The sequence below is a fragment of the Schistosoma mansoni genome, chromosome 6 (assembly GCF_000237925.1).
Source record: "Schistosoma mansoni strain Puerto Rico chromosome 6, complete genome".
NCBI lineage: Eukaryota > Metazoa > Platyhelminthes > Trematoda > Strigeidida > Schistosomatidae > Schistosoma > Schistosoma mansoni.
Genome location: NC_031500.1, coordinates 15522890 through 15544356, shown reverse-complemented (window position 1 = coordinate 15544356; position 21467 = coordinate 15522890). Strand labels below are relative to the sequence as shown.

General features: G+C 35.9%; 1 protein-coding gene across 1 annotated transcript; it reads right to left on the bottom strand.

Moving 5' to 3' along the window:
• Positions 1-234: 234 nt before the first annotated feature.
• On the bottom strand, positions 235-19561 carry Smp_011000 (sterol esterase; the record flags this gene model as incomplete). Its single annotated transcript, XM_018798393.1, has 6 exons — positions 235-831; positions 5544-5615; positions 9059-9361; positions 18871-19166; positions 19210-19321; positions 19364-19561. 6 exons carry the CDS (start codon positions 19559-19561, stop codon positions 529-531), a joined length of 1284 nt encoding a protein of 427 aa, XP_018653339.1. The 3' UTR covers positions 235-528.
• Positions 19562-21467: the final 1906 nt, after the last annotated feature.

The window sequence follows — 21467 nt, the reverse complement described above, 5'->3', positions numbered from 1 at the left end:
GTAGTCGAGAAATTCATTTATCTAGGTAGCTGTGTAATTGCGGGTGGTGGCATAAGTGATGAGATCAATTCACGTATATTGAAAGTCAAAATAGCTTATTTCAATCTTGGCCATATATTGGCGCCTTCATGATCAAATCTTTATTCTTAAATATTGTTTTAGTAAATCTCGAATCCCTCCTCCTCCCTCCCCCTCAAAAAACCCACATTAGACATTAAAACTTAAACATATTTTGATCATGATAATATTTAACTGAAAAAAAAATTATTTCAAATTTTTTCTCATAACAAAACTTTTGTTTTACAAATAATTTGGTTAGAGATAAAATTTCAAAAGAAAAAAAATAGTGAAAATCATAATAAGCAACTATCGATATGAAATAAATGATATTGGTGAGGAGTATAAAACAATGCGGAAACAAATGAATAGAAATCAATCCCAACAGTATCAACTACGCACGCACCCACACGCATTTACATATAGAAGATCATATCATTTTTTTGGAGGGGGAGGGGGAGTTGATTATCATTAAACTCTAGATAATTGTTCTAAAATTAATGGATATAATAATTTGGCAGCATTTAAACCCCAAACAAAATCTAAATGATTATAATCTGGAAAATAATGTGTTGATCTAATTGTATAATTAATTTGTTTAATAAGTTTATGAATATCTCTATAAGATGCAAGCCAATCTTGACCACCATAATAAATGATAATAGGTAATTTAAGATGAGATATATTATATAATGGTGGATAAGATTGATTATAGATTTGTAAATTCTTTATTAAACCATAATCATATTTTTGAAAACGATCAGTAACTATACCCTTTTGAAAAAAAAAAGAAATGTAAACATTTTTGAATTAAAAAAAAGGCATAACATTTTAAAAGTAAACAACCTATTTGATGATATTTGATGAACAATACACTGTACTTGCAACATCAAGTGGTGGATACATAAGTGCTAGCTTGATATATTGATGATAGGGTTTGCATATTATGATGATATAGTCGAACTATACTGGCTGAAACATTTGCTATCACACCAGACAGGTTGGTTGGAGAATGATAAAACTGAAAGTAACATAGTCATGATGTTAGAGCCAAGTTGTACTGCTCACTGTATAGGGGTGTGACAGTACATGCATCTGTACTACCTTCCCACAACAGAAAGAGAGTTTTAAAATTCAACTCTCAAAATGCTATGCCTGAACTTATCTTACTGATTTCCAACTCTTTCGGTAAAGCATTCAAGATGCGGAAACAACAAATCAATAAACACCCGAAATAAGGCAATATGTGACTGGCCTCAAGTGGTTGTCTATTGAGCTCTGAGGTTGCTGAGATCACTGCCAACCCAGTTTCTGGGATCACCGGGTAAGTAATAATGAGGTAAGACACAGGGTATTAGGGAATGATGGTAAATCAGTTGATGAGGTCATGAATCTTCATCCACTGAGATGGTTAGACCACGTATTACGTATACCTCAACACCGATTACCACGACGCGCAATGCTCACTAGTGTAGGGGATGGTTGGAAGAGAGTTAGGGACGGCCAAACCAAAATGTGGCATCAGTGCTTGAAGTCACTAACTTCTAGTCTGAGCCATGTTGGCAGGTGCAGACTACCTGGTTGGGGTCCGCGTGACTATCGTAACCAATGGTTGGAGACTGTAGGTGACGTGGCTCAGAATCGATCACAATGGCGTAGGTGTATACACTCCTTATCTTCCCTTAAACGTTGAGATTAAAATTGCTTCATATCTGTCTTTCTTCCTATACTATATCCTTATATACAACCTATCTTTTATATATAACCACCACTAAATTAACTATTTCTATGAATTTGGTGTTCATCTTACTGTGCTAACGAGGTATGGCAACTTGGACCGATGCATAAATGTGCCTGGTCCTACGTTGTAGCTGACTGACTGACTGACAGTTTCTGTTCCAGGCTCCTCAGAAAAAAGACGTTTCATAGTGTGTGTCACCAGAAAGTGGTAACTGTCATCTTACATCCAATCTCTTACCAAGTGGTGTATGAGAAAACATTTCGAATTTCTTTGAACTATATGGTTTAACTGGTAACTTGACAATAATTTGTTACTATCATTCAAACTCATTTAGAAATATCATTACCAATGATTGATAGATCCAACTTTGTTCCATGTATATATAATTTACTTAAAACCTTAGAAACGTTTACAATTCACCGATATTTTCAATGATAACTAATCTGTCTTTAATCGGATTGAAAAACAAATTAGTTTATGAAGAAAATTTGATTTTCATTTAACTTGAAATCAATAGTGGAATCAGTTATTTCTATTCAGTGAGTTGTGAATTGACGGCAAAAGTAAGCTTTAGATCCCAATTCTAATAAAAAATCCAGTGACTAAGTAAAAGCCCTTAGCTGTAGTCACTGTCAAAAATAATCCGTGTACGGTTCATATAGGCAATTCAAATATTTTCCAGAAACTTTGAATATCTTTTAGTGTATGATTCTCGTCTAATAAGAAGGTAAATGATTTCGTTCACTGATAATCGGCGATAAACCTCGTACGTCATAAAGACTAGCTAAAGCTTAATATTAAATGTAAGGATGGCTCGGTGACAAACTCAAGAAGCCCAGAAAGAGCCGAAGACATTCCATCCGATCACCGCTGGAAGAACATTCTAGAATGTCAACGTGTAGCTCCCCTATTGGATGAATAAGAAGGCCCCCTATGTGCCTATTGGCTGTCCGAAATGATGATTTACTTCCAGCCAAAAACTATAAGTACATGAGAATTTTCTTACTCTATTTGACACTGTTTGGAATAACATTCCTACTTACTAGTCTTCTGTCTTCTCATTTTGCGACTTGGGAGGGTTCTAGCGTTCGAGTGCTCATGTGTTACTAAGAATCTAAGTTCGAGATATAACATAGAAAAAATGTGAAAATATGATTTCCACCAAGTATTGAACTTTGCAGAAAGAATGATGGAATACTTTTTCTCCATACAACAGTTTGAATCTAATTCTAAGGTCACTATATATTATAGACTGAGCAAGATCAAGTGTTAAGGAGAACTGTAAATTGAGGAAAGGGAACAAAATATTCGTGATTCAAAGGGACACAATAATTTACACTTTAAGGTCATTAGGTTATGTAAAGCGATCAAATGACAAACCAATAATTAAGGCCGTTGGCAAATAAGGTAACGAATTTTATGTTTCAGGTTTTGATACATGAAACCATGTGGTCTGTCGGCCCAATCGACATAAAACCATACAGTCATTAGGTCATTGTAATTGTAGGATAATTAAAAAATATGGGTAAATAGTTTTTAAGGCCTGGTGCTGTGTCAGGCCCACATTAGTTATACTGGCCTCTAGACAGACCAATCCACTCATCCTTCTCAAGCTACATTTTTTTCCTGTCGCTTATTCACTTATTACTCCTGAATGTTTTTTATACGATCGTATGTGTACCAATTACTTAGCCTACTCATTATGTGTTTGCGACTTATTTTTGTTCGACCATAAATATCGATTCACTGGTGGCCACATTGCAACTTGATCGATAGCATTCGATCAGCGCTAAAAAGGACTTGATACGCATGACATTGATCACCATCCAGTGATCAATCAACTGTGATTACATCTCAGTCCTACAGGAGGTTGGTCGCGGCCCGAATAGCTCAGTGGTAACGTCTCTGACTGTGAAGCTGGGTGACACGTAATCGAATCCGTCAGGGAGCACCAGTTCCCTCAAGATTACAGGTACACCTTGCTGACGAGTGCCAAGTAGCACGAAACCCGGGTCCGGTGTTTACTTCAGACAACCAGCATAACAGCGATGCCGCCTTCCCACAAGGAGGGGTGGGGTAAGAAAAGATCGACCCTAAAAATGCACACCTCGCCTTATCCCACGGATATCCGTTTATATGTGTGTTCTTGCTTTATACTTCAGACTTGATTGTTTATATGATAATAGCAATTTTTAATTCATTTTTGTATTGGTCCCAACAAGTACGGATCTAACACAAAAATTACCCACAAAAAGGTCGTGTGTGACCGACCTCAAGCAGTTATCCCTTGGGCACTGAAGTCACACTTTCAGGTTATTAAGACCACTTCTAAACCCAATTTCCTTTTCAGGTACCTCTAGAAGAACCCTTCCATGGTGTGGGCAACCGGGAAGTGATAACTGCCCCCATACCTTTAACAGCACTTAAGATCACTGTTTCGATAACAATCAGCAAACGACTGAATTAGAGTCAGATACCGGGCCACCAAAAGTTGAACACTGTACAGAAAAAAATATTTTGAAAAGACCAAGAACAAAGATTTTAGCAGAATTGCATAAATTCATTTTATTTCGTCTTTATTCTCATCAGCTGCTTACAACTTGTGTTATTTAAAACAATTACGAAATGGCTTTAAGTCAATTACACTTAAAAGTTTATTTGGAAGTTACATTGAAGCCACATTAGTATGGTATAGCAAGAGTACAAATTAATCTAATAGTTGTAGAATTTCCGGTGAGACTATAATTTATGGACGACCTTTGAGCAACGCTAAAATAACCTTGAAAATGTCATCTACTTACTAGGGTTAACTGAGGGTTATAAATTAGTGCAAGGAATTAGGATTAGGATTTATAATTAAACATTAGGGTTAGAAATTATGTTTAATGTTTTCATCATGAACTGATATCAGCTATAATGCCAAAATGATATTTAGCCAAAGGAGTAGATGAATGTCGCGCCGAAATCTGAGACCTATTACCTTAAATCTGATTAGTTCATCCATAAATTATAGTTTCGCCGAATTCCCTTTTACATAAGGTATATATTTACAATATTTTATTCAGACTATCAAATTTATATACACCCTTACTCTACATTACTAATGTGTCTTCACAATATACACTCACAACGAAACTCTTTCATGTGTAATTTTTAAACTCACTTTATAATTATGTTCTAAATAGCATAGTTCGTAAGTAGCTGACCAGAATCAAACAAAATCTTTGTTTTTGATCTTTTCAAAATGATAAAGGGAACTATGTGTAGGAAAAAAATTCTTCAATAAAGTATTTACTGGTATTGGCTAGTTGCTTTTTTTGAAATAATAATTTTCCAAAGTAACAGATCAGGTTTTGTCTTCTGGTATTTCACTGTTGGACAGAATTAGAAAGGAAGGCCTAGGACAGAGTAGGTAAGAGAATGCTTGTCGGTGGCCTATACTCCATTGGGAGTAACAGGCGTAAATAAGTAAACTATGTATTTCACTGTTCAACGGGACATTACGAAATGAATTAGAATGTAATCCAAAATAATATTGGCTCGTATGTTGTCAGTTTAAGTTCGATCTTATAGTCTTACTAACCTGCTCAATCCTGTCCTTACATATTTTCAAATATCATTAACATGAATACCACTTCAACTGTCAAGATGGACATATACTAATAGTGATTGATCATTTGGATTTCTCAACAATGAAAATATGCAAACCTTTTGCAAAAAATTACATTTTTTAATGATGACTTACTTGACAATAATGTACCATATTTTGGACTGATGTTCCAGCCGGTGTATGTGCAACATAAATTGGGAGACGACTCTATTATCAAAAAAGAAAATTAAATGAAATAAAACATTCGGTATCTAGGACACTAACAAAACTAAAAAAAAATCTGTTGCGTTGGATACAAGTATGGCAACTAAGCTTGTTAACACATCAATCTTATCAACCCCTTTTTTATTGTGATATTTGATTGACAACAGCTAACTTTTGATGTTCCGTTTATAAAAAAAGCTGATGTTAACAAGGATATAAAATCATTAGTTTATATGCTTGAATGATATGATCATTGTTGCCTGAGTTTAAAAAAAAAACAAAAACAAGCAGACCAGATGTAATTCATTGTGAATTTCGATGGTATCTTCAGTTCATTAACATATTTTTCATGGGAAAAATGCTTCTATTGTTATTCTGTAGATGATGTTACTTTCAATTATACATGAAATAACACTAATACATCATTCATTACAAATGAAGATTTCATTAAAAATATACATTTAGAAGATTCAACATCATGATTAAATAATATTTACTGAAGATAAGATGGTGGTTGTAGGTGGTCAACAGGAAACCCTGGATTAGGGTTTCGTGCTACTTGGCACTCGTCAGCAAGGTGTACCTGTAATCTTGAGGGAACTGGTGCTCTCTGACGGATTCGATCCCGTGTCACCCAGCTTCACAGTCAGAGACGTTACCAGTGAGTTATTCGGGCCCAAAGCATTCGATCAGGACTAAGACGGACTTGACATGCATGACATTGATCACCACTCAGTGATCAATCAATTGTGAGTACATCTCAGTCCTACAGGAAGCCGGTCGCGAGATTCGAACCCAGGACCTACCAGTTCGAATCTCGTGAGGCGAGGTCGTGGATGCGCACTGATGAGGAGTCCCACAATAGGACAAAACAGCCGTCCAGTGCTTCCAGGTTTTCCATGGCGGTCTAGCTTCAACTGAATCATGCTTTCAACTATGGAAATACTAAATCTCTACAAAATCCCTTCTGATAATAATAAAACTCACAAGTACCTCAATTTAGATTGCAAAAAAAATGTTTCTACAACTAGTCAGTACATTCATTTAGTATTCTTTGTTTGAATCTTCCCATTAATGTTTAGGATTACAATTGATCAGTCTCTTATTGGCATATGTGCATACTGTGCGTATTACCTCGATATAGCCTTAATTCACAAGCATTATAGTCAGTACATTCATCTATTTTAGATAGTTCATTAACAAAATGGTTAGAATTATATGTATCATAATATGTTAAATTTGATATTGTTTGTTTAAAACTTTCAGAAAAATAATTTTTTTATATCCTTTATATCTCTATATACAGAGAGAGGAGAGTGATTGAGTGAGTGAATGAAGGAGTGAGAGAAAGGTGAACAATAATAATTAACCTGATATAATATTGTAAAATTAAAATGTCCAAAATGTCAAATTCCAAGGTCATGTAATTCATATAAACACGAGAGAGTACAGAATTTTAATTTTTTTTAAACAAAATGATAATCATTGTATTGAAACTAATCAGTTAGTGAAATGATGATATAGTATGTCTTCTGTTGATGCCTATGAACCCTAACTCAATTATCGGATACAAATTACTCATATTTTAATGCAATAAAAAAGTTATGAGTTGTTAAGTCTATTAACTATAGTTACAGTTGAAAGAAGAACTGGAGTTAAGCATTCTTCTTTATCCCCAATCTTAATAACACCATAGAGATAAATTTATTTATCATTTATTTATTTAAACACATAAATATTGGTACAAACGGGTACCAGATACATATGCGCCACACAAATCGAATGAGATTTGTGTGAGGGCTGTGATACTGCTCAGGTGCCCAAACTGAAGCAGGTGGTTCTCCTAGGGGAACACACCCGGAGCTTTTGACCTGAATCTCTGATCCACAAGGCAGAGGAGATACAATCCCATGGTAGCTGGTGACCAACGATTGATTCATACGCCATTTGTTCCCTCAAGATACTGGAGCCCATGTGCACCATTGGTTTTGAATCAAAGTTTTTCAACTCCCCTAGGTGGACGCGCCTTGTCCACCAACCCGGTTAAAGCGCCGGACATTCGCTTCTCGTCCACTCCATTTCGTAAATAACACCTCCGCCACGAGAAGGCAGTGGGTAGGACTTCCCTGGCAGAGACTTTATACGCGTGGCCATATGAGAGCATTTAGAGAGGGAGAGTGGACTCTCCCCACTCTCGGCCGTACCAGGGCATTTGGGGACAATATTTCTTAAAGACACAGTTTATTAGTAACAACTCAGTTAACAAATTTCCATAAACACCTAATTATTTTCATCAATTTAAATGAAAAGCTTCATATTTCTTTCTGCAATCTCATCGAATTTTAAACATAGGATTTTAGAGATTAGATTTTTCACACTAAAATCACCATTACTTATTACCATATCACTTAAGTTAACTTACTGATACTGTTATATCCCATGGAGAATTATGAATGGTAACTTTGAGGACTATTTATGGACCAATATGATACGTATATTTCCTATTGTACAATTGTTAGTAACTAAGATATTCATATTCATGTCCCTCTTATTACAAGCTTTATTTTGACTTATAGACTATTATTATACGATTTACCATTCTTGAGTTATCCCTTGCCCATTAGTTACTGTTCCCCCTATTCACAGCCACATTTGGCTGAATTTTGTACAAATGTTATTTTCTATTCTTTGGTACGATGTGGTCTATTTGTTTAGTATATAAACCCAGTATGTTTGAGAATAATGATTCATATTGCAGAGGCTGTTATTGGTGTTCTGGACTTAACTGGCTGGGCTAGGTAGAAAGCAGGACTGACAAGTACTCAAGACTGCCCATACGGCTTTTGTGTATTATTGGGCGATCAATAAATTTACTGCTCTCTCGTTGGTGGGAATCAGCACCTTCATATATCAAACAGGGCACGCACGCACGCACTCACAAGTTATAACAGATACCATCACATATGAATACTGTGTCTATGGCAAATACGAAGGAATACATGTAATCTGTATATTATCCTTTTATTTCACTGAAGGTACTGAACAAATACAGAATTTCATAAAACGGACTACTTCACAATGTGACTATCTTTATATTAATTTCTGAATGTTTATCCGACAATATAAAAGATTATCAGGAGTTTTGTGGAGATTTAGTATTTTCATATTTGCAAGCGTGAATCAATTGAAGCTAGACGCGAGACTGGTAGATCCTGGGTTCGAATCTCACAAGGCGAGGTCGTGGATGCGCACTGCTGAGGAGTCTCATAATAGGACGAAACGGCCGTCCAGTGCTACCAAGTTTTCTTTGGTGGTCTAGCTTCAATTGACTCAAGCTTGCAACTATGAAAATATAAAAGATGTAAATAAGTGAACAATAAATAAACATTTCGAATATATATAGAAATAAAAATCTATGTAATAATACTTATTAAAGAGCAACTTACCACATTTGTATTTTTAGAATCATATCCAGCAAGTAAATACATTATATTACTACATACAAAGGGTATACGATGCGGTTTGCATAAGAATAATGCTAAAAATTGCATAATTTTACCTGAAGGTAAAAATTCACCATTTCCAAACCATTCAACAACTGGTTCAACTGTTTTTACAAATGGTGCAATATAACGTATAGGACTTTTAATTGAACCAAGATAAGCAGCTGGTGCTAAGGCGATGAATAAATCAATAAATGATTGTATTATAGGATGTTCATCAAAACATGCCAAAGCAATTTGACAGCCCTATAAGAAAAGAAACAAAACAAGTTTAACGGTTGACATCGTGAGTCGATTTAAGCTAGATTAGATTTTCTACAAACCATCATTCTGATGAAAAAAAATTCATTGGTAGTGAGTTAGTACTGTTGCATAATTATAATTAGATGATGAAAAATATTTGAAGAACCTTATGGAAACTTCTTCAATGTCACCCCACATACAAATGAAGATATCAGGATGGTCATCACACAGATCAAGAGTGGGAAAGCAGCAGTAAAATCTGACAGTATACCAGCTGAAGCATTGAAGTTAAATACAGAAGTAATCGCAAACAAGCTCCACGTTTTATTCAGAAGAATTTAAGAGGAAGAACAACTACTAACAGAAAAGAAAAAAATCTCATCAATGTATCAAAGAAAGATCTCAGTAAGTGGGAGAACCATACAGGCACCACAACACCACCACTACCGAGGAAAGTTTCCTACTGACTGGTGTTGGATCGAATGAAAGATTCACCAGACTCCCAACTTCGAGATCAACAGGCTGAATTACATAAGCATCGGTCGCATCCAAATCAAATCGCCACACTATAGATCAATCAATTGAATAGAGTTTGTCACCATATATCAAATTCCTTGACTATGAGAAAACGTTTGACAGTGTGGATAATAGAAAGTTTTGGAATTTTCTTCGACATTATTTAGCGAATAGCTGAGAAGATCGTCAACATCACACGGGATTCAAACGATGAACTACACTGCAAAGTGGTGCATGAAGGATAGCTGACAAATGCAATTTATGTGAGAAACGGAATCTGACAAGTATACTTTCTCTCACTCTTCCTCTTTCTTCTGGTGGTCGACTGGATTATGAAGACCTCCACATCTTAGGCGAAGCACAGAACATAATCGATAGCTCGCATGCAACAAGATGATTTGAACTTTGCAGATGACACAGCCATTCTATATCATATGCAGCAACAAATACAGGTGGAGAAAACCAGTGAAGCATCAGCCTCCGTATCAGTAAGCTTCAACATACAAAAGCGAAGAAGTAAGATCTTCAAATACAACAACGAGAACACCAACTCATTCAAACTTGACGGAGAAACTCTGCATGAGGTGGAAACTGTCATCGATGAACAAGGACAGCAACATCGATAAGCGAAAAGGATCATATCCAGACGTGAAGGCGATGATTGTCAGAGCAAGGGCTGCATTCCCACAATCGGAGAACATATGGAATTCAAAACAACTGCCAACCAATATCAAAATCAGAATTTGCAATACGAACATCAAGTAACTTAATTCTATTATATGGAGTCGAAACTTATAGAACTGCTACAACTATCATCGAAAGGTACAAGTATTTATAAACAGTGGGTCATGCAATATACTAGATGTTCGTTGATGAGGTATCATCAACAACAACCTACTATGGGAGAGAACAAACCAGGTTTCAGCTGAAGAAGTAGTAAAAGATGCTGGAGATGGGTAGGACACAAATCGTGGAAATCATCAAACTGATGGAGTTTCGTTCTTTGAACTGGATGGTTTGGTTATAAATCTTTCATCGTTCTTCTGAACGACATCATCAGCACAAACTACAAGTAGAAGTCATGAAAAATCAGTTGTTAGATAAAACCTTGTTATACATGTTACTATATTTATGATTTGAGGTGTCCTTTTTTAGTCGTTAATCAATGACTCATTTCAATGTATTTGCACATGATCGTACAACTAATTAACTATTAAAGTATTAAGTGTAATAATACCTTAGCTTGCGCAAGTGATATATTTATATACAAAGTACTTGAATAACTAACTAGTACAAACACTTTAAACATGACTGTACAGCAGTATTATGCAATAAGAATTACTAGTGTGGTGTGTGCTACTTATATCGATAGATATAAGTTGCATGTATCATTAATCAAAAGTGAAATACCTGGAGGCAGAAGGTTAAGAAGATCAAAGAAAAAGAGAACGAGGACAGTGAATGATTAGCATGGAATCAAAAGAAAAATGAAGTCTGAGACAAGTGACTGATATTTGCAGACGGAACAATCAAGTTTGAGATAATTTATTAACAGTTTGTAAATTACTTGTTTACTGTATGGTTCTCAGGTTTTACTGAGATGTTCTGTAGATTTGTAATGAAATACATTCGATTGTCCCTACTTGTGTTCTTGTTTACTACACTAGTAAATATTATCAGACTTAATCTAGTGAGAAAAGACATACTGCCTGATACGAAGACGATATAAACAACAACGTCAGAAGGAAACAAAAGTACGACATTTTATTCAATGTATCAATTTATCAATGTATTTGGGCCCCCAAATGCCCTGGTACGGTCGAGAGTGGGGACAGTCCGCTCTCCCTCTCGAAATGCTCTCACATGACCAGCGAATATATAGCCTCTGCCAGGGAAGTCCTACTCACTGCCTTCTCACACCACGGGTGTTGTTTACGAAATTCAGAGGACGAAATCGAATGTCCGGCGCTTTAACCGGGTTGGTGGACAAGGCGCGTCCACCTAGGGAAGTTGGAAAACCCTGATTCCAAACTACTGGTGCACATAGGCTCCAGGATCCTGAGGGAACAAATGGCGTACCAATCAATTGTTGGTCACCGGATACCATGGGACTGCATCTCCTCACGATGCTCCACTGCCTTGTGGATCAGACATTCAGGTCAAAGGCTCCGGGTGTGGGCTCCTAAGAAAACCCCCTGCTTTAGTTTGGGCACCTGGGCAGTATCACAGCCCTCAAGCAAATCGAATGAGATTTGTATGGCGCATATGTATCTGGTGCTTCCTTGTACCAATATTTATGTCTTTAAATAAATAATAAATATATTCAGTATGAAATGGTTTTTGAATTATCCGGTTGTTGATATTCTCGACTGGGTTTTGATCAGTCTAAATTGACATATGTACATCATGTGTGAATTACCTTGATATAATCATTATGACACACACTACAATAAAACAAATAGAATGCGGGTAACAGTGAAATGAAATATCTGGGTTTCACCCCTCTCAGAACTCATCAGATGACGTTGACTTCATCACAGTTTTAATGTCCACTTAGGGATTCGAACACAGTAGCTTTCGCTAAAAATTCCAATCAATATATCAATAAAAAGATAATGTAAGCCATTATAAATTAAATTGAGATTCATACCCGTTGTACAAGTGAATGGCTATCTGTACTCAATCGCCCAGTGGATAACACGCTGTGCGTTTGAAGTTAAAGATACAGCGTTCGAATCCCAAAGTTAACATCGAATCCGACGCAAGTATATCAAGCTAATGAGTAACAAGTAAGAAAAAACAGGCCTTCTGGATTCCTTTGCTAGCCAAGTCGTTCTATAATACATGAAATATATATATACTCATTAACGTAAATTTTATGCGAAATAAAAATTTTCCTAATGATTCATATTTGAATTTATTCAACATATTCTGGATTCCACGAATGGCTGTTGTCAATCTTTGATTAGAAATAATTAAGTAATGAATGATTGGAGTGTCGGTAAGCGTATAACACTGGAATGAGATCATAATACCCGCTAAGAATTTTTAGCTTATTACTAACCAGTCAGAAAGCTACCTTGTAAATGGACAGTTCAAGGAAAAGTGCACAGGCTGGTGTATATAACATTTTACGAATTTATTAAGGTCCTCCACAGGTTACTCTGTCGGCAAATTAGGAAAGCCAAATACTCATAAATTCGTCTATGTAGTTGTGGATAATCCATTTACTAGAACCTTTATTAGGACTCAAATAGATTTATAAGAATATTCATGTTGTTCTTGGTTCAAGTTAGGAATTTAGATTTTTATCACGAAATGACATCAGCTACATCCCAAATGTTCTCTGTAGCAACATGGATGAATAAATCTCGCCAAAAAGTTCAAGAGACAATAACAAATTAATTCGTTCACAAAATATGTTATCAGTGGGTTAAAGTTTGTCTCAGGAACAAGTGTTTAGGTTTACCATTTTTAGATAATGTCGAATAGCCTGTTATATACAATTTAATGGGGGGGGGAGAACAAACCATTTGATATATCTAATCCTATCACTTTTTTCCATGATCGAAAGTAACTTTCAACCTTATTTCAAAAGTTCTAAACAATATAAACAATTATTTCCCCAGCACATTGCACATGTCATGGTGAATTTTACACAAAAGCCTGAAAGTTCTATTCTCGGATTCTGATTTTTTTATCAGAAGGGGTTTTGTGGCGATTTAATATTTTCATAGTTGAAAGCATGAGTCAATTGAAGCTAGACCACCATGAAAAACGGCCGTTTCGTTCTACTTTGGGACTCCTCAGAAGTGCGCATCCACGATCCCGCCTCGCAGTGGAATTCAACCAGGTCCGTTGTGAGATATCAACTCACTGAAGACAATTGGTGAACGGTTGCTCAACTTCGTAGATTGGTTGAAGTTAGACATCAACACCATCGTATGCCGGCTAAGTGGTCTATCGGTTGAGTGATCTGGTGTGAGACTGGTAGGTCCTGGGTTCGAATCTCGCGAGGCTGGAGTCCCACAATAGGACGAAACGGCCATCCAGTTCTTCCAGGTTTTCCATGGTGGTCTAGCATTAATTGACTCATGAATTCAACTATGCAAATATTTTTTTACCAAACTTCCAATATAATTAAATCGAATAACATAAAGCTTGAGTGTTACAATGAACTATGGTTGTAAATAGTAACAAGTAAACACATGTGTAATTTATGTGAGTATTATTTATTTGCGTAGTAAAAACATAAACAAACAGACTACCGTATTGACTGATACTGAATCGTTTAGAATTATTTATATCACACCGTCGTGATGATGACGATGGTGATAATGATAATGTCGATTATGTAAATAATGACGACAACAACAACAATGAATCATAATTACAAATAAATGTAAAATATTAAATCATTTTTGTCAATGTACCTATAAACAAAGTATAGTATGTTGAAAAATAGTTGTCAATAGTTCATCAAAGTCTCACAGAGAGATTAAAAACACTAATTTTTCTGTTCCCTAAGCTATTATCAGGTTCACAGTGGTTATAAGATAGAATGAATGATTTAAAAAAAACGATATTTGATAGAACATAAAAAGTGAAATGTAACTAGCAAAAGAATGCAAGACACAAGGTTCGTCCCATCTGGTACTCATCAGCTAGATGTGGCTACATCCTAGGGTTGATGTTCACTCCAGGACTCTAATCCAATACCGCTTATTTTAAGCGCCGTCACTTTATTCACTGAGATAATGGATCCCACTGCTAGCCACATTCTACTTACTGGATGCAAACTTGTGCTATAATGGCTATTTTGAAGCAATCCGCACGGAATGCCCATACAGCGAGCAAGACTGAACGGATTTCAGTCGAAAATATTAACAATGGGATAAACTAGGCCATTTCAAGTTAAACTAAATGATCGGTAAAGTGTAAGTCAATCAAACTATTGGGTATAAATTGTTAGTTACCATTTGCAAGTATTGAAATTACTGGTATCTGTATTGCATAATTAGACCAGTTTCTTGATTCTGTTAAATGTCTGTATCATAATCTGATCAAGATAAAATATTTAATAACTGGACTACATATTTGACTACACATCATGTGATCTGTTTAAATGAAGTGAAATAGTTAGGAGATAGTAAGATAAGGAGAGCGCTTAACAAACACTACATGTGAATAAGATAAAGACATATTGTTAAGAATATTTTTCATTTATGTTTTTGTTTCAGTAATGACTAGAACATAGCAATATTAAATTGTTTATCCGAAAAAGGCAGAAAATAGATACATAACTCACCTTTTCACATGTTAAAATAAAAACAAACACAAATCTGTTCAGTTTAGTCGTTCGTAGATACTTACTCAATTCGGTGGTTTCAATCACAGATTGACGTCAACTGAGAAGTTGGTAAACAAATCAACGTAATAGCCAAAAACTACGGCTTAAGTCAAATCTTAGTTCAACGAAAAAAAAACACGTTAGAAGTGGTTTTCCATCCATTTGCCTATTACATCAAATCATGTTTATGTATAAGTATATCATTAACAGGAGTATGTGTCAATAATTCTGTATCGTTAGCAGTCATCACTCTGACAAATCTTATCACCGCGCTCACAGATGGATCAGCTCCTATTTATTAACTGAAAAATCTTCAAACATCCTTTATTATAAATCATTGATACGAAATAAGTGCTTCATCCTAGTTAGGGGCTTTGCAGAGTAGAATCATAGGTATAAAATTCTGAGTAGTTTCAATCTTAAATAAGACAGCTGTTTATTGCTTCCTGGTTTGATATGAGACTATCAACTTGACGATGAATTTATGATTATGGGTGATTCCCGGACCAAATAACTCAGTTACTACTTGCGACAATAACACAGAAGATAAAGGACAATGACAATTAACCTCAAATTTTAAAGATCAGGACTCAAAAGTTTCAACCGTGTTTTATTAGAGATAAACAAAACATGCTATAAACCTACATTGTTGATACATATAGTATTAGAAAAAAGGTTAGGATATAACTGCTTGGGATATAACGCAGATCCTCAGCCATAACCTGATGGTCAGTTGTTGAGGAACTCTAGTTAGTTCAAATGAATAAATGATCATGTACAAGGACATTTCTATATTTTAAATGAACACAAATTTCTTTTTACAAACCCGACCGTAAAGAATTGTTTTAGCGGTACTGATGAAGTCATGAAGTCGATAGTTTGATGTTTCACACTCTTTTTTACATAACTCATCTTCGTTGGACCATGCTAAGAATTTTCTGTTTTATTTTGTTTTAACATCCTTATATTACATCACAAATAATAGTAAAATGTAGGAATGGACTAATTGGGACTGTTTTACTGGTTTGGATTTTTTTAGTTAAGCTAGCAAACTATCACAACCAGTTAAAAACAAATTACTACTGTTGAATCAATCACATACTTTTCATTTTATCTCTTATAATACAACACTAAACTGAAATATGTTTTACATACACAACCAAAAGTGTGACTGTTAGACAGTTTATACCCATAACTAATATGTTAAATCTCAAATATTTTTTGTAGACATGAACAAATGGTAAGAGGTATTTGATTGCTCTATGGAGACAATACTACATTATCACAGCTGAAAAATGGTCTCGACGAAAGTGAGGTGTTTTTACTATCTAAACAATGTATGTGTAGTTGAACCATTTTCCTCATATACACCGAAAGATACGTCTTTTAACTGCAATCTGAGTAAAATGCTCATTTGCCTATCCAACTTCTCTCGCTTATTAAATAATCCTGACAAAAAACCATAAGGAATAGACAGATCGCAGCCTAAGATATTAAAGAAACTTGCCACCTTCATTGAATTAAAATTCGCTCACTATGAGACAAGAGAAAAAACATATAAGACTTATTCTTAAAATGATTATGGAGCAAAAAAGGAAATGGTCCGTCCTGTAAGACTGACTAGTAAAGTCGTCTCAACCCAATAAAATATTGATCGCGAAAAATTGTTTGTGTAATCAGATTAAAAGTCAATACATTCTGAGAGGCAGTATTGCTGCAAAACAAACTATTCATTAATCGAAAGAGGAAGCCGAAAACTTTCCCATACAGCCTACTATCTCTTCCTAGGGCTTAAGTGTATCTTTCAAAAAAGTCAGAGGGACCGTAGGTATTTCAATCCTCAAACTGTTTCGGTGATTCTGAACCAGAAAGACAAAATCCATTTCCCAATATCACGCAGAAAGACTAAATGTGACCTGATTACTACCGTCAATTTTTAAGTGATAATTTTGAGTTTGTCATTCCCTTATTTTTGTTACCCTGAAAGACAGAAAAAATCTGTTCAAAAATACTGAAACAATTCGTTCCGCAAGTGACATTTTTTGTCTAATTACTTGGTTACAGCTCCTTAAGTTAATGTTTCTAAAATGTCGGGTTGATATCCTCATCAAGACGTAAAGTTTATAGGTTTTTCAGTCTTTTTTAAACCAGAATAGTTTCATATAATATTAATAATTATTTGGTCAATTAACAATTTGGGCAACAGATAGTTGGATTGAATAAACTATTAAAGAACAAATGACGTCTTTTTCTGTGAGACAATCAAAGATGTTTTATTCACGCAAAGAAAATAATGAAAGTCTACACGTCCAAACCTGTAGTATGAAGAAAACCAATTGTATGGAAAAGGAAATTGGAGTTCGTAAACGTAGAAGGCCTAAATAAACTTTGAGCTACTCAAATGACAACTGCACATAGCAAAATGATAGTCCAAAATCAGTATCAGTGGACCTTTATTTATTCATGAACTAATGTATTTAAAAAACAACTCAACGCTCGTGTACAGATTTGAATAAAAACTTAAGTTTTGCAAAAAGTAATCTGAAGTTGAAAACAATCATATCAACTTTGTGATAAACATTCTTAGCTTACACCGTTTAATACTGATAATTTTGTCTAGACAGCTGTGTTTATGAACAGAAATGTCAGACTGCAGGCTTCTATGTGCCCATAAAAGGTCTCTGGTTGGAGTCCTGAAAGTAAAATAACATAATGGCCTGAGACGATATTATGAAAGGCTTAAGATAAAGGTTGATGAAGACCACAGTGTGTTCCATACACATTCTTTATGGACACTGACAGCTAAAAGCACTTGATCAAGCAACCTCATCGGACTGAGAATCAGTCAGATTTGAGACGCTTCTTATCCGGATAGCTAATCTGTGGGCTATAAGCCCATATATCTCTCTTCATGCAATCGGATATGCTTTATTTCGCCATAATTACCGCCTTTTTCCTTATTACTCTTCTGAGCAAACTTCAGAAAGGTACCTGGGAATATCTGATGCCCTGTTATGTTTTTCAACCGTATATCTATACATGTACATTCATATTATTAGAGTCCAGATACTGTTAAGAGTGGCCACACCAAGCATCAGTTAGCGAAGTCACTGAATGTTAGTTTGAGCCATTTTGGTAGGTGTATGTTACTTCATTGAAGTCCATACAATAATAACTACAGTCGATTTTTGAATACTTCAGCCAACGTGACTTATAATCCGTCATGGTGGTCCAGGTTCAATCTATGTTCATTTTCCTCTTGACCTTGCATTCCAATATTCCTTCATTTATAATTTTCCACTCTGTCTTTACGAATCACATTCTTAATTTCCACTATTTCTTGATACAATTGCTATCAAATTGTTCTGAGTGTTTTGCTATCAACGCTTTTCAATTTATCTCTTTGTATTAGTATGACATAGTGACCTGAGCCAACGTACATAACTAATATGCTTTATGTTTTTCATAACTAAGTCACTGATGGACGTCGAAGCATATGGTTATATATTACTACTGCAAACCGTTTTATTTGCCCACTAAATTACAAGAAATAAGATGTTAACCATACAGTTAACAGTTAATTCAAAATATTTTTGTGAAAGGTGGGGTGATAATCTAAACCAAATGTATTCAAGTAAACACTGACCTGTGAATGACCAATGTAACTCAGTTTTTCAGCATCAGTGTGATTGAGAACGTACATCAGCGTTGCTGGAAGGTCGTATTTGCCCATTTCATCCCAAGAAAACTCCCAGAACTCTTTGTCATCGGGCCTTAAATACTGATGATTTGATGAATAAGTGCTTCCGCGACTGTTACCAAGCCACACATCATAGCAATTATCAGCAAGTATAAATCCTAGGCTTTCTTCCGGTAAATTGTTAACCCAAGTGTGGGCAGAATCTAGAAGGCCATGTTGAAGGAATACAACTTTTTGTCTCCCTAAATGGGTGGAGAATGAAAGAGTTTCACCGACAGTACAAACCTGAAGCCTCGTTACACTTCGGTAAAATCCTTATAATACATAAAATAAAGCCATCTTCAGTAGTAACATAGTGTTCTTCGAATTTGTAGCCTTTGGAGGATATTATTTCTGTCTGTTCATTGAAAATTATGAAAATGAAGTAAACTTAACACACTATGTTTTGGTATACTTCCGGATCAACTCCACTTTTTAATGTCCGGAGAACCTTTTTAACGGGAGAAATAGTGTTTATTCGCGCTTCATCGACAACGACATTGAAAACAAGAAACCACAGAAACCAATATGGCAAAGCACGTTTTTTCATTTGCCACCCGAAATTGTAAGCTCTGAAACAAGCTAGAAAAACAAACATGTTTCGTTGAATAAACTTTAATGAATCAGACAAGCACATACTAGGGTACAAAGACTGAATTTTATTCTTAGTACATGAAAGGACTTCTTTAGTCTTCAATGATGGTTCTCCTTACGTTTTCTCAGTGATCGTGTTATCTTCAGTCCCCAGTAATAAGTGTAGTAGGTCGTAGGACCTGTGTTAATCCTGGCAGTTTGCTTTCCAGTGAAGTTACAGCTTCTCCTTGAAAAATATACTGATGGGACTGATACCATTTTTTCGGGTAAGGCTTTCCAGTCATTGACCGCTCATTGAGAAGAACGGAACCCCTCTTTAAGTTTATTAGATCGCGGTTTGTGAACCTTCTTACTATGAACTCGGAGATTATCATTGTTGGAGGGGGCGAAAAGATGAGACACAATAACACTCAGATCGTAATCAAAGGTACGAAACGCCAATATAAGGTCACCTCGCATCCTACGAAACGACAAGGGGAAAAGGTCTAGGCGTTTTAGGCGCTCATCGTAAGAGAATTTAGAAAGATACATCACTGAACACGCTCAAGTGAGTTAGTATCCTTAATCAGAAATGGGCCAGATGCTTGGATATAGTACTCTATGTGTGGTCTTACATAGTTGGGATATAAATTTTGGAACATATCGTCAATGCATTTGAATAATCGGCCAAGTGACCATAAAGCACGATTCTTTTGGGCAGCAGCCTCGTTGCAATGCCCAGTTGTTTTCAAGTCGTGACTTATTATTACTCCTAAGTCTTTACGTTCCTGCATACATGTAAGAGATGTATGATCAGATCCAATATACATGAGCACACTCTTCCTAGAATTAACTTCGAAGCCACAACCTCTAACTCATCTAACTAATCCTTCTAGGTCAACTTCAAAATCAATGTGATCAGCCTCACTTCCTATTGTCCTCCAGATTTTGATATCATCCGCAAACAATAATGTGAACGGCTTAAGCAATAGCGGTAATTCATTGACATAGAGAAGTGAGAGTAGAGGACCTCAGATCGTGCTTTAGGGTACACCACTTTTGATCGCCTTCCAGTCGGATAGCGTTCCATTAACCGTCATCCTCTGTCTGCGACCACATATGAAGTTTCTTATGCATTCCAGATCGGCACCTGGTATTCCGAAGCTCTAGAGCTTCTGCACAAGACCTAAGTATGATACCTTGTCAAACGCTTTGCTTAAGTCCATGGATGTCACATCCACAGACAGACCGTTATCTAATGCTGCTGTCCAATAGTCTCTTCCAATAAGTTAGTCAGTTAAGCATGAATACTCGGGAGTTATCAGATTGTACGAGTCTATGTGACTGAGTAACCTAATTCGAATTACTTCTTCAAGTAACATAACGACTTTGCTGGTTAGACTGACAGGCCGGTAGTTAGATACTATCTGTCTCCGGCCACCTTAAAATATGTTACTGACTATAGCATCTTTCCAACCTCTAGGGAGTTGAGTGAGTGAAATGGACATGCTGAAGAACATCGCGAGTGGTCTTGACATAATGTCAGCAAGAGATAGTAGCAGTCATGATGTAACCTATCCGCGCCCGGTAACTTACAAGGTTTGAGGTTTGTGATCAATAGAAGAATGGTCTCCTCAATCAAATACACAGGTCTGGTATTTCAACGGTGTGATAAGGACAAGTGTTTTTAACAGTACACATAGGGTAGACTTTGGCGAAACAGCTTGATAAAGTCTCAGCTTTTGCAAGATTTGATGCAGCTAGAAAACCTGAACTTTCATGTAACAGTAATGGGGGGATATCATCGCCAAGATTTGTTCTCTGGTTAGAGCACGAAAACAATCGTTTCGGATAAATACGGTTATCATATGCCAACTGCCATAAGTAGTACGGCATCTGGCTATGGTCTTTTTACATATAATCCGGACGTT